The sequence below is a fragment of the Camellia sinensis genome, chromosome 8 (assembly GCF_055761805.1).
Source record: "Camellia sinensis isolate YWXY chromosome 8, ASM5576180v1, whole genome shotgun sequence".
NCBI lineage: Eukaryota > Viridiplantae > Streptophyta > Magnoliopsida > Ericales > Theaceae > Camellia > Camellia sinensis.
In genome coordinates this window covers 186,525,733-186,549,597 of record NC_138968.1, presented here as the reverse complement: position 1 = coordinate 186,549,597, position 23,865 = coordinate 186,525,733, and the positions used below count along the sequence as shown (strand labels likewise).

At 45.3% G+C, this 23,865-nt stretch overlaps 1 protein-coding gene, 1 long non-coding RNA gene and 1 pseudogene across 3 annotated transcripts in view; 2 read left to right on the top strand and 1 right to left on the bottom strand.

Moving 5' to 3' along the window:
* Positions 1 to 23,865, bottom strand: part of LOC114294262 (disease resistance protein At4g27190-like) — a 41,475-nt pseudogene that overhangs the window by 5,264 nt on the left and 12,346 nt on the right. The window contains exons 3-6 of the transcript XR_014339236.1: positions 3,944 to 4,599; positions 2,885 to 2,939; positions 2,495 to 2,606; positions 648 to 835 (exon numbers count right to left, since the gene is read on the bottom strand). The product of XR_014339236.1 is annotated as a disease resistance protein At4g27190-like (transcript). The remainder of the gene's footprint in view (positions 1 to 647; positions 836 to 2,494; positions 2,607 to 2,884; positions 2,940 to 3,943; positions 4,600 to 23,865) is intronic.
* LOC114294267 (uncharacterized) lies at positions 2,366 to 3,207 on the top strand. Its single transcript, XR_003640415.2, has 2 exons — positions 2,366 to 2,580; positions 2,850 to 3,207. It is a non-coding gene; the product is annotated as an uncharacterized LOC114294267 (long non-coding RNA).
* On the top strand, positions 12,463 to 14,296 carry LOC145797455 (protein MAINTENANCE OF MERISTEMS-like). Its single transcript, XM_082884599.1, has 4 exons — positions 12,463 to 13,092; positions 13,220 to 13,381; positions 13,475 to 14,068; positions 14,150 to 14,296. Exons 1-4 carry the CDS (start codon positions 12,472 to 12,474, stop codon positions 14,294 to 14,296), a joined length of 1,524 nt encoding a protein of 507 aa, XP_082740725.1. The 5' UTR covers positions 12,463 to 12,471.

The following is a 23,865-nucleotide window of genomic DNA, read 5'->3' as shown; positions in this document are numbered from 1 at the left end:
GATTTGGAATAAAGCTGTAAAGTTTGTAACATTTTGTGCAAAAATCTTGGTGGGATCTATAGATTAGGATTGCTTAAATTGGATTTGTTTCTTATAATGAAAGTCTGGCAATGTGCTCTAGTATGGGGTTTAGTTATAATTTGTTTGTTTCTCCAATTACATTGGTAGCTTAAGGTCATTTAACAGTAAATTGTAGCCGTGTACGTGACTTGGTTAGCTTTCTAACTTAGCTGTTGTTTGATGTGTGGAGTTATAACATCAACTATAACTCTGATAGGTCTTTTGTAGCTTGACTTGGTTTCATTAACCTCTCTCCTGTTTTCTGTTGAATTTGCAGTTACGTGTCCGGGTATAAAAATCGATTCCAGAATTTTATTAGATATCTACGAGAAATAGGAGATGAGGTAAATTCCAGGGGTTCTGGTATTTTATACACAAATATATCCTTCATTTTCAGTGGACTGCTAATGTTACATTATTTTCTAGATGTAGTGATCATGTGACAATGGCTTATCTGGACCTGTTCCAGACAATGGCTCGTTTTCACTATTCACTCCCATCAGGTTTCTTGTTAGAGAGAATGTTGTTCTGTAGTGTCCTTGTCCTTGAATGATTGATGTAAAATGCTATGCTAATTTTTTGTGTACCTTCTGCAGTTTTGCCAGTTTTTCCACCATCAACAATCTCTTCTCCAAGTAATGTCTGTTATTATGGCTGATATTGCTATTTATTGTTTGGCTCAATGAATTTTGCTGTGGTTTTTCTTCCCATTTGGTCATCATGGACAAAGAAAACTTTTCTATGCTACTATTATTTTCTAGAAGCAGTCTATTAACTGCACAGATCCATAATTAAGAATTTAGTTTGCCAATGTTACCCCAAAAGTTGTGTGAGTTAATGCCTACTAGCTATATTTGAAGTACCTAATAGTTAATAGGATTTAAAGTATGAGGTCCAATGTTTGGTCTAGGAAGAGCTATAAATTGAGTTATAACTGCTTAATCCGCTCTTACATTAGGGAAAAGAAAAAAAAACTATCCATGGAACATTTGAACAGCTTGTGAATGCTCACAAAAGTTCAATTCCCGTCGTGGATCCTACAATTAATCAAAATAAAAGTGAAATTCAGTCACAATACATGGATAGAATGGAAGAGACTAGAGGGTCCTACCTTACTAAAGAAAATAGTGAGGGGGATATTTCTGTCAAAGGTCTGCCAGGAATACAACTGACAGAAGAAGAAGAGAAGGAAATTGGCAATGTTGGATGGAAGCCATTTTTGGATTACATCCTCGTCTCAAAGGGATCGTTGATGCTTTCTTCAGTTATAATTACTCAGATTGGTTTTGTTGCTCTTCAAGCTGTTTCAAGTTATTGGCTAGCTTTCGGCATTCAAATTCCTAAAATTAGTAGTGGCATCTTAATTGGAGTATACACTATAATTTCGACAATAAGTACCTTCTTTGTATATCTAAGGTCTTTATCCGCTGCTTTTCTAGTATTAAAAGCTTCCAAGGCTTTCTTTTCAGATCTCACTAATTCTATTTTCAATGCTCCTATGCTCTTCTTTGATTCCACCCCAGTTGAACGAATTTTGACCCGAGTAAGATTTTATTCTTCTTCAATCAATTCTAAAGTAACCATAGTATTTGTGTATCGTAGTGAAGTGTGATGTATTGCTTAGCTAGTTACTGATATGCACTTTTATATACATGCTTGTTATATGTAGGCTTCATCAGATTTATGTGTGGTGGATTTCGACATACCTTTCTCATTTGCCTTTGTGGTTGCTCCTTTAATTGAATCGGGTAACAATCATTGGCATTATGGCGTCAGTCACGTGGCAAGTTCTCTTTGTAGCATTCTTTGCTACAGTGGCTTCAAAATATGTTCAGGTGAGTTTCATTTTCCAACTTAATAGTAATATTTTTCTTATTTTCATCGATGAAAGGAAAATTTTAATTAAGAAAATTCTTTATTGACTCAAGGGATATTATCAAGCCTCTGCAAGGGAACTAATGAGAATCAATGGAACAACAAAAGCACCTGTCATGAATTATGCAGCCGAGACCTCACTTGGAGTGGTAACTATAAGAGCATTTAACATGGCAAACAGGTTCTTCCAAAGCTACCTAAAGCTTATAGACAATGATGCAAAACTTTTCTTTTACTCCAATGCAACCATGGAGTGGTTAATTTTGAAAGTAGAAGCACTTCAAAATCTAACTTTATTCATTGCTATTTTTCGCTTGGTTTTACTTCCCAAGGGTTATGTTGATCCAGGTATATCCATGGTTCAGTGGAATAATTCATTTATTGCTTAGAAATTTTCTTTTAGATTCTTAAAACATGTCTATTTTTGCAGGGCTTGTTGGACTCTCTCTTTCTTATGCTTTGGCTTTGACAAGCACCCAAGTGTTCATGATTCGATGGTATAGCAGCTTGGCTAATTATGTTATTTCAGTGGAACGAATCAAACAGTTTATGCACATACCTCCAGAGCCTCCAGCAATTGTGAAAGATAGAAGGCCACCATCTTCATGGCCTTCTGAAGGGAGGATAGAGTTACAGGATCTAAGGGTAAGGGAACTTATTATTGCTTCCACCTGTTTATATAGATGATATTCAAGCATATTCATCAAAAAACAATCAATTAATCTTGTGAGTGGCTACTGGCTAGAACTTTTTGGACTACGGAACCAATGAAATTTCACGCGCAATCTAAAAACATATAAATCCTTTCATATGGATTGGGGTGTTGATCTTCTTTAAACAAACTTTCATGTTCCTCTCTTCATTTTCTTTAATGTATATTGTTCGAGTTGCTCAGTCTTGTCTAATTGTTGCAGAGAAGATGGGCTGAGATAGAAATGGAATGGTGAACTTCAAGGAATTTCTTTTTGCTTTCACCCATTGGGTTGGTATTGATGATATCGAGGCTGATGAAGAAGGGAAAGAGAATGTCTGAATTCAAAATTTTAAAGCATTGTTAACTGCCTATCAACAGTGATTATGACCTACACAGCTTAAGCTTCTCAGATCTGTCAAAACCGCAACAAGTTGAATATATAAACATGCAGGATCAAATCACAATTCTTCCCTAAAGTTTGTATTGTAAATAGTCTTAAATTGAATGGATATTGGATATGAAATTGAATTAATGGTGATTGGATATTAAATTGAATGGAAAAGTGAATTAATGTTCTATTTTGAATGGGAGTTATTATTTCATATTAGTGTTATTTTTTAGTTTTATTGCAGGTATTTTTTTAGTTTAATCACATAAAAATAGCACAATTTAAAAAAAAAAAAAAAGAGGCTATCGCGGCGTTTCTAAAAACGTCGCTAAATATCAAGCCAACGGTTAGATTTTTTTAAAAAGAGATACGACGACGTTTTAAAAACGTCACTAAATACTATGGTGATGCCATGTTACTGTTAGAACTTTTAGCGGCATTTAAAAACGCCGCCTATAGTGATATAGCGACGATTCTAAAGCGTCATAAACTTATAGCGACGGCCGCATCTTCGACGTTTGGTGCAAAATGCCACAAAATGATTTGACGGCGTTTTTTAAACGCCTCTAAAACCTCTATTTCTAGCAGTGTTTCCATAGGGAATTCTGGTTGCGGTTGTGGTTGTGGGACACCTAAATCATCCAAATCAATTGCCTCCCAGACATCATTTAGGGGTCGTTTGGGGTGTCCTAAATAAGTGTACTTTTTGTCTTTTTGGACTAAAAAGTTAAGGGAAAAAATATGGATGTTTGGGTTAACTTTTTGACTTTTCATAAAAAAATGTGTAATAAAAAATTGTAAAAATTGATTTGTAGAGGAAAATTAGGATTGGGAATTGTGCAGCCGTAATTGTTGACTTTTGGTGAATAGTGTTAACTTTTTAATTTTTTGAGTAACTTTTTAACTTTTTGGCTTTTTTTACGTACCTCAAACTTGGCCTTAGAATGAGGAGGAATCTTTTCTCCATTTTAAGTCGTTCATGAAGTCGGCTTGCTGTACTCTTCATACTTTCTCCTGCTTTTACCTCCAAATTCAGTCGGTTCAGAAGTTGTGTTTGGAGCCTTTCCAAGTTGAATTCCTTGGAGACAGTGACGCATATAATGATGCTGAAAGGTTGAGCAGCAGCAGGAGCAGTCTCAAGCTTGTTGTTCAAGTTGTTTACCAGAGCAGTCTTGCCAACTCCTCCCATACCCCAAACCCCAATCCGACTTGCACCACCACCACCACTAGCAACATCATCATTCAACAAATTCATAACTTTCATTAGATTTTCATAAGCAGTTGACTGACCTGTGATTGAAGGCCCCGGGATGTGCTCGACTTTTTTCAATTGGTAGTTTTCAACCACCATACCTGAAGGAAAACTGGCAGCTTCTATGAGTCTTTTAACCTCGATGAGGTTCTTTTCTACACCCAATACACAAGGAAAGCAGCAACTTGGAGCTGGAAAATGTATACCTTTATTTTTGCGGTTCGATTCTATACTTGCTTCTATTGAATTCACTTCATTCTTTATGTCTTCAAGCTCTTCAAGCCACTTGATCACTGCTGGTGCCACCATATGGCCACTTCTCTCTGCTGCCTGTCACAAGCCCGCGGGGGGGCCTCGCTACAGCTCGGACTCTCAATGTTTGTCACGGTTCTTAATCTGAACCAAAGAGTCCAAATCTGGCAAGTCGTTTTGAGAAAACTGATTTTTGAAAAAGTAGTGCCAAACATGGACTGTTTTGCCAGATACAGAGTCGCCACCTAAATATTTTATTTTGGGAAATTTAGGAAACCCTGACTCGGTGCCAAAAGGCCACGTGTCCGTTATCACCAAAGCTGCTTCGGCTCGGGAACTTGGGTACGATTGGGGAAGGTCACTTCGTGAGCACCCCCGCTCGCCCGGTCAAAGACCGGCCTCTACTAACCATGATATCGATTTTTGAAAACATTGTGAGTTCTTAAACCGGTTTATTAGCCTAGGTTACTATGTGATGTACACAGTACATAAGTATAGACCAGGTCGCCTGGATTGGAACAAAACACTTTTTGTTTGTTTTTGAAAATGGTTTGCTACCCGCAGGTAGGCTTGAAAACATTTGGTGACTTATTCCAATTTAAGTAACCCAACCTTCACCCACAGGCATTCAGGCAGTTATATCAGATAAGCACATAGCCTCATGGTAAGTATGCTATCATGGCATTCACTCACACACATGCAAGGATGCTAAAGCATAAAACTCACCGGGTACTCCAAGCCAAAATAGATACTTATTAGAAATCATGCATGAATCCTAAGTATACAGAAATGCCTAATGCAACACATGCAAAATGCAACTATAGTAGGCTCGGCTATTCTAAACATGGCGTATGGAATGCTACAACTATCATGTATTCAACTTGGAATTGAAAATACAATACAGTTAGTATGATGCGCCGAGCCCGATGCATGCAAAACAGATGGATGAATGCAAACATGCTATCATACTGTATGCTAATTTAAACATGCCCTAATCTAACCAACAAAAGCGGATAAATAAAAGGGAGAAAGACGTGGGATTGGAAGACATGCATCACACTCACCCACACTTATTACAGTTGCGCCCTCACTCGGAGGGTCCGAATAAATAATACAGTCTAAATATTACAGTCCCGAATAAAAGAATATTACAGATTTCTAATTAATTAATGAATTAACTAAGAAAGCAGATAAAACTGGCGTGCGAGCCAGGGACTGTCTTGCTTCTGATGGATGATGCATGTCCGTGTTGTCTTGCGCGGAAATCCACCGGAATGCCCCAATTAGCCTCTGTTTACACCTGTTCTTGAAATGCGTGCTGAGCCCAGAAAAATTGTTGATTCTTCGTTTTGCTGCAACAGAGAGCAGGAAAGGGGCATAGCAATGTATCTGCACAGATATATGCATGTCTCGATCCTCGTGCCACCAATCACGCATACCGAGGCATGATGGCCGAGGAATCGAAATGCACAACTCAATATAGGATGAATGCACATGAAACTACAGCTAAAACCTAACTCCATCATGGGTAATCCGGAGTGTCGGTGACTGGGGAATTGAGACACATTCCGTCACTCGGAGTACGAAATGTACCTCGTTTCCCGTGCCCGAGCTAATTCCTATTCCGGACATGATGCAATATGCATGATATGCATGAAATGCAACTAATATACAATCCTAACATACATAATGCTATGGAATGATAGGCCTCGAAATACGTGCACTCGGGCACGCAAACCGAGAAAATGACGGAATGCAATGAAAATGAGATGCCTCGAAGTACGTGCACATGGGCACGCAAACCGAGGCGATGACAGAATGATGAAAATGAGATGCCTCGAAGTACGTGCACACGGGCACGCAAATCGAGGCGATGACAGATACAATGAAAATGACATGCCTCGAAGTACGTGCACACGGGCATGCAAACCGAGGCAATGACAGATACAATGAAAATGACATGCCTCGAAGTACGTGCACACGGGCACGCAAACCGAGGCGATGACAGATACAATGAAAATGACATGCCTCGAAGTACGTGCACACGGGCACGCAAACCAAGGCGATGACAGATACAATGAAAATGACATGGAAATGACAAATGGGCTTATACCAACATGAGTGAGCCTCAGCCACACTCACATCGGATGCCGTCGGATAAAAATAGAGTGCCTCGAAATGCGTGCACACGGGCACGCAAACCGAGGCGATGCTAAAATGACATGAAAATGACAAATGGGCTTATACCAACATGAGTGAGCCTCAGCCACACTCACATCGGATGCCGTCGGATAAAAATGGAGTGCCTCGAAATGCGTGCACACGGGCACGCAAACCGAGGCGATGATGGAATGCGATGAAACATGGCAAAAATGATATGCAAGCATGCTAATGGAATTTCAGCAACAAAATATGGGGAAAACAGTCCCGAAATGAAGCGAAATGATATGAAATGCAAGGAAATGTCCCGAAATGCAACATTAGGCACCCGAAATGGCCTATAGCCATGCTAAATATGCACAACATGGACATGCAATGCAAAGACAGAAGCTAGAAAGCCCCAAGATAACCACTTTTCCAGTTATAGACATGGCCAAACAACAAATATAGGTATGGCAAAAATAGCATACAAGAATAGGGGCCAAGATAGGGGTAATGAAGCAAGTGGTATAAGCTAAACCCAAACTGAAAAATTTCCTTCTACAACACTGAAGATGGACCAAAAATATGAACATTTACAGTATATGGCAGCCTCAAAATCAGTATACAAATATGCTAAAAATGGGATGCAAAACAAGGCCCAAAAGGTGCTATAACATGAAGTATATAAAATAATCACCAAACAGGAAAAAAGTGTGAATGAAACATGAAGTATAGGCCAAAACAAGGCCACTTTCAGTTCGGACCAAGGTCCAAAAACAGAAGCCAAGAGGGCTATCAACTTATGCAAAAAATGGGGCCAAATAAGGGATTGAACTACAAGTGATACATGGAGACACCAAACAATGTTGAGCCCTTCTCCAATGTTGAAGAGGGGCTCAAAATAAGCCCTATATCAGTTTACAACATGCTCGAAAATAAATTGCTTATGGGTCAAAAATAGCATGCAAATCTATGACATACAAGATGGTCAATGAAGCAAGTGTATTATGGAGGGCTCAAACAGGGTTGAGCCCTTAATGAGAAGTGAAGATGAGCTCAAAATATGGCCCTTTTCAGTTAGGGCCGGAGCTTGAAACAAAAAGCAAGAGGGGCTTAGAAATGGAACAAGATAAAGGGTCAAAAGGGTAAAAGTGTAACTTACCCTTGAAGATTCGAGATTTTGTTGCTTCTTGGGTTGATTTGCAGCTTCTTTAGCCTTCAAGAATCTTCCCTTGCTGCTGGAAATGAGATGGTGGTGGTAGAGCTTGGTGGTGTAGAAGGAATGAAGGTTAAGAAGTTAGGGTTTTTTGGAGAATTGAGAAGGATGACAATGGAGTTTAGGGTTTGTGCTTGGAGAGGAATTTTTCTAACCCTCAAGAAGGAGACCCTCAGCTGGCTATAAGGTCAAGAAAGGGGTGTAAAAGGGGGGTGAATTGGAGAGCATAACTCTCTCCCAAAATATCCCCCGGATACAGAAAATATCTGGGGGATATTGCCCAACAGCTGGAAAGGGTACAGTGAGGAGAATACGGCCGGCCTCATACTTTTGCTGGAGGTGGCCGGCCGGCCACACCCCCTAGCCGGCCGGCTAGGGGTCAAAAGGGTCAACGAGCTTTTCTGGCCGGCCAGATATTGGGGAGGTAGCCCTATGTGTGTACAACACAACCATGTAATTGAAATTCCAAGAAAGTGGGCCCAAGGGGTTCAACAATGGCTCGGAAAGAGGGGGTCAAAAGGGTCAAGTTGACTTACTGGCCGGCCATGAACTTTTAGGGGCCTCTCAGGTGTGTACATCACAGATATGTGGTTCAAAGTTCAAGAAAAAAGGTCCAAGGGGTTCAACATTAGCCCGGAAGAAAGGGGTCAAAAGGGTCAGGTGACCTTAATGGCCGGCCACCAACTTTTAGTGGCCTCCCAGATGTGTAGATCACAGATATGTGGTTGAAAGTTGGCAACACTACCCCTAAGGTATTCAACATTAGCCCGGAAGTTGCAAAAACGGGCGCCGGGAGGCCCCGGAGGAGAGATAACTGGTTGCTGCAACAATTGCTGGCCTCCCACCCTTCAGTGACCTTCCTTGTGATAAAACAGAGGTACCTTCCAAAAATGAACGAAAACCGTTGCAAAACGAACGTTCCGGGGCCAAAACACGCAGTTCGGGGTCCCGAAAATGGGCTGTTAAGCACCGAAAATGGTATTCGACCTCGAAGTGGGTTTCTCAGCCCCCAGTGTCCCTCAAAAGGGAGAAAATAAGATGTATGCCAAAAATCAGAGCAATAGGAGATGGTTAAGCGGTCCCGAACCGAGGCACACGGCCTGACGGCTCCGAAAACCGGGAACCGGACTCCGAAATGGGCAAAATGGCCTACGGCCACCAAATGTAGCCTACGGACATTGAGAAATGGTCTACGAGACCTCTCCCTCCCTTCAGGAAAAGAAACAGAGAAAACCGAGTCTAGTTCGCAAACCGAGACAAGGCACAGAAAAGGGTTCGGAAGTCCGGAGGTAGGGCTTACGGCCGCGACTCTGAAACTTCTGAACGAGCACATTATGCAACATCACCAAGCGCTCAATCGGTGACGTCTGAGTCTTAAGGTCGGTCAAAAATGGGGTGTCTACAGTTGCCCCTCTTTGACAGAACTCGGAAGTCACAAGTGACGGGAGTGAATGTCAAAGCCCCGAGACGACCTATTTTTGACAAGGCCGAAGACTCAGACAAACATACAAGATAGACAGAGATGTGCCCGCAGGCATGCCCGCAGGCAGGGGGCAAAATGCAAATGATATGCAAGAAGCCGAAGGTAACCCAATGATTATGCAAATGCAGCAAGCTGTAATGAAGCAAGTATTCGCAAATAGATGCAACAGTTTTAAGCAAGAATGCAAAGCAACAACTACATTTCATGCAGTTAAGAATGCGGAGGATTATTCAATCTCCGCCATGTCTCACACGGAGAAGATACGATACCTGCGCGATTCGTCTGGTCGCGCCAGCCTCAATTGAACCGTACATACAATATCGTGCCTGCAAAAGAGAGAAATTGCAACAAGTACAATATGCTAACAACAAATATTTAACGCGATTCCGAAAGTTTCGACACACGCGGCGTCGGTGAGTGTATGCATCGCAATGCAAGAGTGGAACATGCGCGACAACGCATGCTCAAACACAGAGGTATACAAATAACAAGAAATGTACATGACAATGTGAGTATGCCCATGAGAATGCAAGATATGTGCATGAAAGTACAAAACGAGTATGAATCAGGGTGTTCATTCGTCGTGAAACAACGAGTACGGAAACGCGTGTTTCGGCGAAGGTAACTCGATCACGGCCTCCGATCTGCTTCTTTGAAAGGTTACAACTCATTCAAAAAGGATACACTTTGATTTTGATGAATGATGATGAGACACATGTCAGAACTTGAAACCGAAGTCCCGACGGAGCAATTTTGCGACCGGAAGTGTACTTTTCTTGAACTTTTTCAGGTCCCGGGAACTCCGATCTTCCTCAAAATTTGCAGAGAGCTAGGTGAGCATGTGGGGAGCATGGCCGGCCACTTATCTTCCCAAGGGGGGGTGTCCAACCGGTTTCCACAAAAGCTAATGGCTGGCCGGCCATTTCTGCAAAAAGCAGATGGCTGGCCAGCTAGAAATAGGGGCCGGCCGGCCATGCCCTTTTTCCGGGGGCATTTTGGTCTTTTTGCCTCCTTTTTGATGCTCTTTCAAACCAAGGCTTGAGGCCTATAAATGGCAGCCGAACCTCACTTCATTTCTTGCCTCTTTCAACACTTTTCTCTCCAGTTTTGAGTTTTACGCGCGTTTTCCAACGCCTCGCGCAAATTGTTTTCGTAAAAACACTTAGTTTTAAACACTTTGGAGCGATTAAATTCCGGCTTCGGAGCTTCTCTTTGCATTTTCACCACTTGAGGTAAGTTCATCTTAATATTTAGAATATTTTCTCGGGAGTTGACTTTTGTTGACTTTTTTATTTCCCGAGAGTTGACTTTTGTTGACTTTTTCCAATTTTGCTCATTTTGCTCATTTTTGCTTCCCTTTTGCAGATTCTTGAACATGGCGGGCAATTCTTCCCACGGTGGAGGCTTTTCAGGTGCCGGTGATGACTTCGATCCCATGACCTTACCCCCGAGGACTCGCCCTTTCATTCCCGGGAGGTACCGTCCGGCAGCGCACGTCCTCCCTCGTGCCGTTTTCCGTCATTTTACCAGTTTTGACGAGAGAGCACCCACGGATCTGCTTCTCAGAGAGCCGGAGCAGCATCTCTCTCACGAGGCCCGAGAGGTATTTACCTCATCTTCTGTATTTTACATTTCGCACCCTCACCATGCTTAAACATTTAGCTTGTGACATAGTACTTTCCTTACATCTTTGAACATGTAGTTTCAACATTCAAATTTCTGAACACTCGGTTCATTAATTAATTGCGAACACACAGCCCACATTAGAACACACAGCTCAAACACTGATTTGTCGAACACACAGCCCACATTTTAAATTTTCTGAACACGCAGCCCAGATAGATAGTGAACACGCAGCCCACAAATAACTGAAAATTGAACACGCAGCCCAAATTCGAAAGTGAACACACAGCCCACATTTTAAATTTTCTGAACACGCAGCCCAGATAGATAGTGAACACGCAGCCCACAGTTTAACTGAAAGTTGAACACGCAGCCCAAATTTCAAATTTTCTGAACACGCAGCCCAGGTAGATAGTGAACACGCAGCCCACAAGTTAACTGAAAGTTGAACACGCAGCCCAAAATTCAAATTTTCTGAACACGCAGCCCAGGTAGATAGTGAACACGCAGCCCACAAGTTAACTGAAAGTTGAACACGCAGCCCAAATTTCAAATTTTTCTGAACACGCAGCCCAGGTAGATAGTGAACACGCAGCCCACAAATAACTGAAAATTGAACACGCAGCCCAAAATTCAAAATTTTCTGAACACGCAGCCCAGGTAGATAGTGAACACGCAGCCCACAAATTAACTGAAAGTTGAACACGCAGCCCAAATTTCAAATTTTTCTGAACACGCAGCCCAGGTAGATAGTGAACACGCAGCCCACAAATAACTGAAAATTGAACACGCAGCCCAAAATTCAAAATTTTCTGAACACGCAGCCCAGGTAGATAGTGAACACGCAGCCCACAAATTAACTGAAAGTTGAACACGCAGCCCAAATTTCAAATTTTCTGAACACGCAGCCCAGGTAGATAGTGAACACGCAGCCCACAAGTTAACTGAAAGTTGAACACGCAGCCCAAATTTCAAATTTTTCTGAACACGCAGCCCAGGTAGAAAGTGAACACGCAGCTCACAAATAACTGAAAATTGAACACGCAGCCCAAAATTCAAAATTTTCTGAACACGCAGCCCAGGTAGATAGTGAACACGCAGCCCACAAATTAACTGAAAGTTGAACACGCAGCCCAAATTTCAAATTTTCTGAACACGCAGCCCAGGTAGATAGTGAACACGCAGCCCACAAATTAACTGAAAGTTGAACACGCAGCCCAAATTTCAAATTTTCTGAACACGCAGCCCAGGTAGATAGTGAACACGCAGCCCACAAGTTAACTGAAAGTTGAACACGCAGCCCAAATTTCAAATTTTCCTGAACACGCAGCCCAGGTAGATAGAATTTGCATGTAGCTTATTTTACTTCATCGGCACACAGCCCATTTCATCTTATTGGCACACAGCCCATTTATTTCATTATTGACACATATATTCATTCTGAATGCAGGGTGGTTCCCGCAGTGTGTGAGGATATGGTTCCACCATGGCGCGGGATTGGTATGCTGAGCTCCCGGAGGGCGTCAGAGACTTAGTAGACTTGGCGGGGTTTGGCCCCTTCTGTGTCGGGTTGTCACGCTGTCCTGCCAGGAGGACCTTGATGGCAGCTCTGGTAGAGAGATGGTGGGACACCACCAATTCCTTTCATTTCTCTGCTACCGGGGACATGACCATGACCCCTTTTGACTTTGCTGTATTGACCGGCCTTGATGTCGGAGGTTGGCCCATCCCCTATGATGAGGATATGGGCGAGTGGGAGGCCGCCTGGATGTATTTGTTGGGGGCTCGCCCACCTGTTGATAGGGTTTCAGGGAGAGTCAGATACACTTGGTTCTCTTCCCATTTTCGGCGGGCTGAGATGGTGCCCGAGACTCCCGAGGAGACAGAGCAGTATGCCCGTGGTTTCCTGATGTTCCTCTTCGGGACTACCTTGTTCGCCGACAGAGGGAACACCATTGGGCTATACCTGTTGAGCGCTCTGGTTGACCTATCACAGGTCAGTAGATATGATTGGGGTGGCGCTGGCCTGGCTACCCTCTACTTTTACATGAGCGCGACCTCCCGCGGGCGGGGCGATTTGCTTGGTGGCTACTGGAGAGCTTGGGAGGTATTTTCTGTCCCCTCGATTTACATTTCTGCTCTTCATTACTTGTACATTGCACACACAGCGCACTTTTACAGTCTGCATTTTGCTCTCAGCATTTCGTACTTATATTCTGCACTGCTTTTCTCAGCTATGGGCTTATGTATACTTCCCATCGTTAGCCCCAGAGCTGGAGGTGGTGGGGATTCCCGTGACCCCATATTCATTGATATTTGAGGGCCCGCACCGGGCGAGGCCTCGAGAGACCCTGGTTCGCCTGCGACAGTACTTCGACACTGTGCGACACTCAGAGGTACTTCAGAACTTTCAGTTCTTTTCATTTTCATCTTTGACTTGCTCTGTATATTCTTGATTTCTGATTGGTTTATGCATTTATCATCCGCAGATTACTTGGCAGCCTTGGGCACCCTTGGGTGATGATCTCCTACTTCAGTATACCGGAGCGTCAGGCATCTCCCGGTATAGGGTCCTGCTCGAAGGGCCAGTTGGCAGAGTCTGGTTCCTGGGGGAGCGCTTTCTGCGCCAGGTACGGGGGTATCTTTCTCAGGATGTTCCCGCGGTACCTCCAGCTAGTATGCGGACTGCCGACAGGCTCTCTTTCTCAGAGGTAGTCGGCGCCATGCTGGGCAGCGATGCTTTGCTATATGTTGCGGAGGGGGACTACGCCACCTATCGTCACATATATTTGATGCCTCCTTTGACAGAAGCTCGTATCCCGATGATGAGACCTGCCGGTATGTCATCCTCGGACCAGGCTCAGGCTCGAGCTACAGACATCCCTTCTTCTAGCAGGGCTGGCACATCTAGAGGTGGGAGTAGACCGTTTCCTCCGACTCCGTCGATTCATCCTCATCTCGGATGGCCAGATATGCCTACTGAGTTGATGGCGTGGCAGTATGGAACTAGCTCTCCGATTCCGATTCCACTAGAGCCTCCGATGCCCAGTGATCGATACGCCATTGATCCGGACTCACCGCCGGTATGCTCCACTTTTGTCATTCATCATTTAGATGTTTAGACACTCTTCTGTTTACTGATGATTATGAGCTCATTTTTGCAGCCATCGCGAGGGTACATAGAGGAGGTGGTTGGGCTGGTGGCCACACTCGAGGGCATGGTCCTGCGCAGAGAGGCACAGTTGTCCGTCGCAGGCATTCAGGTACCCTTCAGTTTTCTGGCATTTATCATACTTCTGATGACATGCTGATTTCCACTGCATCGATTGACTATTTGTGTAGAGCACATCTGACACACACCCCATTTGTACACTGTATTTACATGCACCCACTTCATGTAGCTTTTGCTTGTATCTGCGTCTGATGTACATATTTGGACTGATGCATTTGAATTGAACTCTTTGTTTTCAGATGCCTTCATGGTCCGGTCAGCCGCAGACTAGGCCACCTGGGCCTCATTGGGGAGCTGGGCCATCTGGGCCTTATCAGGGAGCTGGGCCATCCGGGCCTACCCGTGGAGCCGGGCCATCTAGGCCTTATCGAGGAGCTCGAGGAGGGCCTGTCCGCAGACGCAGGGCCCATGTTGTGGAGGTGGAGCCTGATGAGGAGGAGGAGGAGGCTACCGACCGTCAGTTCGAGACATCTGTTGAGGAGGGAGGCTCTGGTTTTGGCTCGGGGAACAGAGGCGGGGCTGAGGAGGATCCTGAGGATGACAGCTCCGACTCTGATGGTGGTGTGGAGGTTGTCCCACAAAAGAGGACCAGGCGTGCTTCTCGTTCCCGTTCCCGAGGATTTTGATGCTGCTATTTCCTGCTTTATTTTTCTTTTTGCTAGTAGTTTGTAGCACTTTGCACATTGTTAGGCAGTTTTATTTTTGTAAAACTTGTACCTTTATTTGTTGTAAAGCATGATGAAATGAAATAGCTTTTGGAAAGGTGTTTGTATTTTGAACTTTTAGCATCGTATCGCATCATTTACTTTGCACAAAAAAGAAATTGAATGGTAATGCGCATTGTGTAATCACCAAGTCAGGTAGTGAACCGACGCAACAAACTAAACAACTCAACTTACTAAGATATAACAGAATCTTTAGCAAGTTTACAACTCGATAAGCAAAAAGCAATAACGCAAATAAACAAGACTTTAACAAAAATTGCTTAAACAGAGAGCAATGACTCGAATACAAAACACGTCCGCTCGACGGACAACTCGATAAGCAAAATGCAACAACTCGATAAGCAAAACTCAACAACCACAAAGTGTACTTCTGACGATCTGGGCATCGGAACGCGTCCGAAATAGAGGGAGATAAAGGCCTTTGGTTTCCCCGTTGCATGGAAATGTTTGGAACTCTCCCTGAAAGGGTAAAACTGGGCCAAGAAGATACACTGTAGCATTGCCAACCATCCCTGGGAGCCGGCCGGCCATTTCTGTGGAGAGAGGTAGCTGGCCAGCCATTTCTGCAAAAAGTAAATGGCTGGCCAACCAGAAAAAGTAGCTGGCCGGCCATTCAGTCCTGCAGCCGCCAGATTTTCGACACGTGTCCGCGTGAATAGTGTTTTTCCTTCTATAAAAGCCTCAACTCCGGGAACATTCATTTCATCTTAGTTTTAGACAAAGATGGAGGCGTTTCTTGCAGAAAATGTCACATCTTGGATTTCTTCTTTAGATGGCTCGGAAAAATTGAATTTCCGGGGTTTCGGCTTGAATGCACTATTCACGCTGAGCCGTACTCCGCTACAGCTTCCTTTTCTCCGTGCAGCGGCAAGGTTCTGGAATCCAGTGACGCATGTTTTTAGCTTTGGCGGCCAAGAAATGTGTCCCACTTTCGAAGATTTTCAGGTTTTGATGGAGTCTGAGTGCTTTGAATTGATCTTGCCTCAGCTCCGTTTTGGTCACGCCCAGGCTTTAGGGCGGATGTGTGGGCTCACGGCGCATGACGCTCGATCTCTGATTTGCAGTGGGGAACTGGACATCCTCGGCTTGATCCATCGTTTTTCCGACGCTGGTGACCGCAGCAATCATTATTGGCAGGGCTTCCGGCAATACGCCCTCTGCTTATGTTTGTTGTCTCACTTTCTGCTTTCCTCGAGCTCCGGCGGGGCTAGCATTCGCCTGATTGAAGTCGCTCAAGGTTTGAGAGAAGGAAAGAGCTGTATTGCCATGACCTTGGCCGAGACGTTGATGGGTTTAGATGCTTTCCATTGCCGGGAAACAACCAGATTTGCTGGGAGTCCACTACTGTTGCAGGTAATGTTTCCCACCCGACCTCACATATATATTTGCTCACATCACTCGGCCTTCAGGCTCGGTTTTTCTCACAAAACCCTTGTCTCACTTTTCTCTCATCGTACATCTCTCTATTCTTTAATCTCTCATTTTTTCATCCCTCCCCCCAGGTATGGTTAATGGATAAGTTGCAGGTTGTGGACTCTTGCCCAGCTTATTCAGCTCGAGGCTACTTCTTTCGGCAGCGCCTTGTCAATGCTCCTGACGAAAGGTGGTGGTTCGATTGGATGTGCAATTTGTCCGCAGACGGCATTGCTTGGCGTTGTCCTTGGCTCAACCTCCCGGCAATGAGCTATAGCATGTCCCGGCTGATTGGGATCCAATTGGTTGGTCTAACCCACTGCGTATTCTATTTTCCGTTCCGGTTCCTGCGTCAGTTTGGCCATGATCAGACCTGCCCACCGGAGGGGATTGAGTACCCAGCCGCTTTCCCGATCCGGGGTGCACAGCTTGCCCGATATGCCACGGCATGGAGGACTAGAGAGCTTCTGGCCCCTGCTTCGACTTTCAGTTGCACTTTGTCCGATGAGTGCTTGGATTGGCTTAATGAGGAGGCGCAGGTTGGGCCCAGCTTGGCATCAGATGCTCCGTCCAGCTCTGGGAGGGGACACAGAGATACTTGATTCAACTATGCCCCGAATTTATTGCTTATTTAGCATTTTCAAGTTTTCTTTATGAATGTACTAAAATAAGCAACCTCGATTGTAATGCAAGAGCAGGAGAACTCTATTTTGAAATCAATGAAATTGAAAGTTATGGTACTGAAAATTTTCCGCTTTTGGTCCAAAAATGGTCTAAGTCGTAAAAAGATTGATTTGAACAAAGTCAACTTTTATTAAAACTTTTCAAAACTATTTTCGATGTGGATCAGAACTGGACATGCCGAAAATCTGTCACTGAGATGCACAACCCCAGATCCCTGCAACTGGAAAGTTGCCCCTAGTCTGAAGAACAAAGCGGCACTTCAAAGCAACGGAAAGTTGCTCCTTGTCTGAGTAACTTTGCACCGTCGCGGCAACGGAAAGTTGCCCCTAGTTTGAACAGCACTGTACCGGAGATCATGATAAATGCTGATGGATAAAGATGACTGAGATGATTACCATGGACAGAGTTGATCGGGGAAGAGTTTATGGCTGAACTTCGAGGCGAAGTTGCCTACGTATCCCGAAGATGGGAATCAAGCCTTACGTAGTTCAGGCTCGGGTTCACTCGAGTATTTTCACTCTCCTTTTGCGCTCTAACTTTTGCCAAGGCCGCCCTTTGCGGGTTTTCAACCTTGCGAGCTTAGTTTTTATATTTTCTAATTTTTTTGTGCTCTGAATTTTGCCTAGGTCGCCCTTTCGGGTTTTCGGCCTAGCGAGCCTCTCAAGGATAGTATTTCTTCAACTTGTCCATATTGATCGGTTGTGAGAACTCCAAGCCATCTAGGTCCATCAGAACCACAGCTCGACCTGACCAGATAGCTTTGATGATGTAAGGACCAGTCCAATTGGGTCTGAACTTGCCCCTTGGGTCGTGGATGGGAGCTCGGTTGTCTTTGAGCACCAAATCTCCTTCTTTCAGATTCCTAGACTTAACCTTCTTGTTGAAAGCCCGGGCAATTCTGCGTTGATAGCCTTGGATGTGGTACAGTGCTTTCAGTCTTCTTTCATCAAAGAGCATGAGTTCTTCGAATCTGCTTTGCTGCCAATCTGTTTCGGCTATCTGGCATTCAGCCAATACTCGTAATGATGGGACCTCAATCTCAATGGGTAGAACAGCCTCCATTCCATAGACCAATGAATATGGAGTTGCTCCAGTAGAAGTTCTGATTGAAGTCCTGTAGCCCCACAAAGCAAATGGCAGCTTGTCTGGCCAATCTCGATAGGTTTCCACCATCTTCTGTAGTATATGCTTGATATTCTTGTTGGCGGCCTCAACCGCTCCGTTGGTCTGTGGCCTGTATGTAGATGACTTATGAAAAGCCACATTGTATTTCTCCAACAAGTCTATCACTTATTTCTTGAAGTGGGAACCATTATCTGAAATTATTTCGTTTGGCACCCCGTAGCGACAGATGATGTTGTTCCTGATGAACTTTGCGACATGCGACGCCTTCAACACTGCGTATGATTGGGCCTCGACCCACTTTGTAAAATAATCTATCGCTACTAGGATAAACTCATGCCCGTTTGACCCCTTCGGGGTAACAGCTCCGATCACATCAATTCCCCAGACTGAAAAAGGCCATGGCGAAGTCATGTTGTACAGCTTTGACGGCGGGATGTTCATGCGATTTGCATGGATTTGACATTTGTGGCATCGCCGAACAAAACCAATGCAATCCTCCTCCATGGTTGACCAGTAGTAGCCCTGTCTGAGGATCTTTCTGGCCAGCATTACTCCATTCATGTGTGCACCGCACTCCCCCCCATGGATGGCTTCCATCAGGCGTTTTGACTCTTCAGCTTCTACACAGAGCTTATGCATTCCCAGATGACCCCTTTTGTACAAATTTCCCCCGCAGATAACGAATTGAGCAGCCATTCTTCTGACAGCCCTCTTATCCTTGGCATTTGCCCCTAGTGGATATGTCTCCTTTTCCAAGAAGTTCCAGATGTCGTAGTACCAGGGGTTGCCGTCTTGAACCTCATCTATGGCGGAAATCGACTCGTATGCTGGCGCAAACTTCTGATCAATAATGACTGGACGCATCCGGACTCCGGACGGGATGTCTATCATAGAAGATAGAGTTGCTAATGAATCTGCAAACCTGTTGTTCTCTCTTACGAGGTGGGTGAAATTTAGCTTCTCAAACCGAGGAATTAACAGATCCAAGGTTTGGTGGTAGGTTATCATCCTTTCCTCCTTGACCTTCCAATCTCCTTTTGCTTGAGACACAACAAGGTTCGAGTCCCCAATGACGTCCACTCGTCTTGCCCCTAGTTCCAGGGCTGCTTCCAGGCCAGCAATACATGCCTCATACTCTGCTTCATTGTTGGAAACTTTGAACCGGAGCTTGAATGCTAAAGGGATACGGGAATCATCAGGCGCTATCAGCAACACCCCTATCCCATACCCATACTGGTTTGACGCTCTGTCAAAGTACATTGTCCAAGTTTCATCTTCGACGTGCAGAATGGCTTCATCTGGGAATAGATACTCAAACGCTTCATCCCCCTCAACCGGGTGGTCGGCAAGGAACTCCGCTACCGCTCTGCCTTTTACTGACTTGCGCGTTACATACTTCAAATCAAATTCGGAGAGCAACAGCAGCCAGCGAGCCAGCCTACCCGTAAGTGCTGGTTTCTCGAAGAGATATTTGATAGGATCCAAACACGAAACCAACATTACTGAGTGGGCTAACAGGTAGTGCCGCAGCTTCCTGGTTGCCCATACCAAGGCCAAACAAGCCTTCTCCAGCGGCGTATAGCGGGTCTCGTAATCTAGCATCTTTTTGCTCAGATAGTAGATGGCTCTTTCCACTTTGTCTTCTGACTCCTGCGCAAGCATGCAGCCCATGGTAGTCTCAGTTACCGAAAGGTACAGTATCAACGGTCTCCCCGGCTCTGGCGGTGACAACACGGGTGGGTTCTGTAGATACTCCTTGATCTGCTCAAAAGCTACTTGACATCGGTCGTCCCACTGGAATTTCTTTCCTTTCTTCAGGAGACCAAAAAGTGGTTCACAAGTCAAGGTTAATTTAGAAATAAACCGTCTTATGAATTGCACTTTACCCAGAAAGCCTCGCACCTCCTTTTCAGTCCTTGGTGGTGGCATTTCTAAGATGGCCTTGATTTTGGAAGGGTCGACCTCAATGCCCCTTTGTGTGATCAGAAACCTAGCATCTTCCCTGCTGTAACACCAAACGTGCATTTCTGGGGATTCAGTCGCAGCCGAAACTCTTTGATCCGTTGAAAGAATTTTTGTAAGGCGGTGTAGTGGCCCTCTCTATCTTTGGACTTGACAATCATGTCGTCCACATACACCTCGACCTCCTTATGGATCATATCATGCAATATTGTAGTCGCTGCCCGTTGATACGTAGCTCCAGCATTTTTCAACCCGAATGGCATCACTCTATAACAATATGTCCCCCACGGGGTAGTGAACGCAGTCTTCTCCCGGTCTTCGGGTGCCATCACTATCTGATTATAGCCTGAGAAACCATCCATAAACGAAAGCAAGGCGTGTCCTGCCGTGAAATCCACCAATTCGTCGATGTGCGGCAAGGGGAAGTCGTCCTTCGGACTGGCCCTGTTCAAATCTCTAAAGTCTACACAGACCCGAATCCTGCCGTCCTTCTTTGGCACCGGAACTATGTTGGCCAACCAAGTTGGATATTCAGATACTAGCAGGAATCCTGCGTCAATTTGCTTGGTGACCTCTTCCTTAATCTTGAGGGCCCAGTCCGGGCGAATCCTTCTGAGCTTCTGTTTGACAGGACGGGCCTCTGGATCAAGAGGGATCCGGTGCTGTACAATCTCAGGATCGATTCCAGGCATGTCTTCATAGGACCACGCGAAAACATCTTTGAAATCTTTTAATAAAGCGACTAAGCGCTCGCGCTCCTCTGAAGACAACGTGGACCCGATCTGGACCAGCCGCGGGTCCTTCTCAGTACCAACATTCACAGTAGTGATTTCATCCATTAAAGGTTTAACAAATCTTTCCTGCTCTTGATTGATTAATCGTTGCAAAACTGGGGGAATTTCTTCCTCGCTGTTTTCATCAAAATTTTGAAAATCCTGATTTAAGCAATAAATCAAAGGCACAGAAAAATACTCAGAAACCACATCCGTATCATTCTCATTAAATACTTCCAAGCCGTCAGATTCCTCTGTTACAACAGACTCAAAGGAAAATGAAAAAGACGACCTAGACAGGACTGTGGCATCTGGGTTATCACCCCCAAGAATACCGGACTCAGACTCAGCCGAGCTGGAATCTGATTCCGACGCAGAAGATTCGGTAGAATCAGATTCCGGCTCGCTACCTGACCCGGAACTACTAGATAAAAAGCCTTCTTCATACTGCCAGATGAGAGAAGGTGCGATAGATGCATCTAAGATCGGCGCTGGAAAGCCCGCAGCTATTTCATCTCCAATCACAGAAACCGAAGAGTTATCCCCCAAGCACTCTTGGCCGATCGGAGGATCTGATAGTAGACTCGCCAGTGCTACCCCCATTTCCAGCTCTGTACTCTCAAGATCCACTGTTTCACATTGCTCAACCTCAGTTGGTGGGTCTGTCTGCGCTTCGGCAACATCATCCCCAGATAATTGTATGTCGAAGAAGATTTCAAAACCAGGCACGCGCTTCCCCTCCGCGTTTTGCCATGGCTCCGGGAAGCCGCAGAATGGAAAATCTTCCCCCTCCCGGACGAAACGTCCGTTTAGGGTACCCCAAATGGGCCTGTGCATTAACTCAAATGGCTTCCCAGCCCTCTTTGCCTTGGCTCTTCCGGCCATTTCTTTTCCTTTCCTCAACCAGTCCTCTTTGGTGGGCAGATAACCCAGTCCAAAGGTGTGAGGGTTGTGTGGCACTTCGGCCAACACTGAGACGCCTTTCCGGCCACTTCTCCCTAATCCCATCCCAGGGGTATGTTTTAGCTTGTTCATGAGGTAGATAGATTGTGCGCTGACATACATGCCCTCATTCGCAGCCATGACATTCTGCACCACTTGAGCCTCGGCCAAAGTGAACCCCGACAAAAACACATCCTCCGTGCCGTGCTCGATCTCCAAGACAGGTGTAGACACTTCCGGCGGCGGATGGATTGATGAATTCCCAAAAACGATCGCTACCCCTTTCCCGTGAGGGTATTTCAGCATTTGATGTAGGGTGGAAGAGACTGCTTTGACCTGGTGCAACCACGGTCGCCCCAATAGTAAGTTAAAGGTTGCGGGAACGTCCAGGATATGAAATTCGATGCTGTGTTGTCCTGGACCAACCTTAGTTTGAATTTTAACAGTCCCCATCACTTCTCTGCTGGTATTGTCATATGCCCTGATCACTTGGGTGGTTGGGATGAAGTCCGCGGGTTTTAACCCGATTGCATATGCCGTTCTGGTCGGGCAGACATTAATCGCAGACCCGGTATCAACAAGCACCACCGGTATCCACTTATCCCTACATTCCACAGAAATATAGAGCGGTTTGTTATGGTTTGTGCCCTCAGGCGGTAGCTCCTTGTCCGAAAAGGTTAATGCCGGGGAACCTCCTCCCGGAAAAACCAGCCCAACCAGCTGTTCAGGCGTGGTGTCTATGGAAAGTTTCGACTTGTCCATGGCAGATAGGACAGCTTCTCTGTGCACTCGTGATGCCATTAGCAGTCCCCAGATGGAGATGTCTGCTTGTATCTTCTTTAACTGTTTCAACACAGCCTCGTCTTCGATCTGCTTCTCCTTCTGTCTCTCCGCTTCTCTGTCTTTCCCGGATGCCTCGGGTTGGTCCAGGTGTGGGGGTTTGAAGTACCGCCCACTTCTTGTCATGTGGTCCACTTCATCTAGATACCAAGTATCATCCGGCTGGCCATTTCCCCAGTCTTCATCGGTGTGGGCAAGACACAAGTCGTCATCTTCCCACCACATTCCGCTGGCAGCCAACAAACATCTGTCCGGCTCCAGTCTATTCGCACTCTCAGTGCTCTCTGTCCAAATGCTCGCAGCATTGTCTGTCTTTGTGCACATAGCACTTTCGGTCCCCTCAGGGCCCTTCGCCCTTCTGGCTCTCTCAGTTTCCTCGAACTTTCCTTGTTCCAACTGCGTCAGTACAGCTGTTTGTTCAATAGTTCCCACATCCGTAATACCCATGTCCTGAGCGGAATTCTTAACACCGGCGCTCTCCGGCGATACAACTTGATTTTCGGCCGTTCTGGCCACAACTGATATTTCTGCCCCTGCCGGGCTCTGTTCTGGTTGGGCTTCCCCCACTGCATTTGGTTGATCTTCAAGCCATCCAGTGGCCTCCTCTGATCCCTCATAATCATTCCAGTTAATGGACGCATCCTCCAGCTCCTGATCATCGAGAAATTGCAAGTTAGCAAAGTCCTCCTCTACGGTTGTCGGCTCATCTGCCCATAGCCCAGATCCATCCCCTCGGATCATGCATAGTTCTCCTGTCTTGGGAAATTCTACACTTAGCCCAATTCGGCTCGTTGATAGGATGTACTTGCTTGGATCATAAGCTCCCTCAGCAAAATTCTGTCCAGTCCCAGATTCAACAGACTCATTCTCTCCTAAAATCTGCCCTGCCCTGTCTTCGACAGTCACCACCACCGGTTCCGGTTGGGTTTTGGAGATGTCCACCATGCACAAAAGGTCAGTGCAATCGGGGAGGAGCACCTTCGGCTTGGGTAGGTGGGTGGGCGTAATATAGATGCTAGGATCGTAAGACACGACCCCAGTCTGGATGAAGTTAATTCTGTTAGGAGGGGGAGGTTGGTTATGTGGTGGGAGAGGGTTGGTTGTGACATTAGGTTTATCAGGAGGCGCGATCACCTGTTTGTCAATAAGATCTTGGACCTCATGACGTAATCTGTAACAACGGT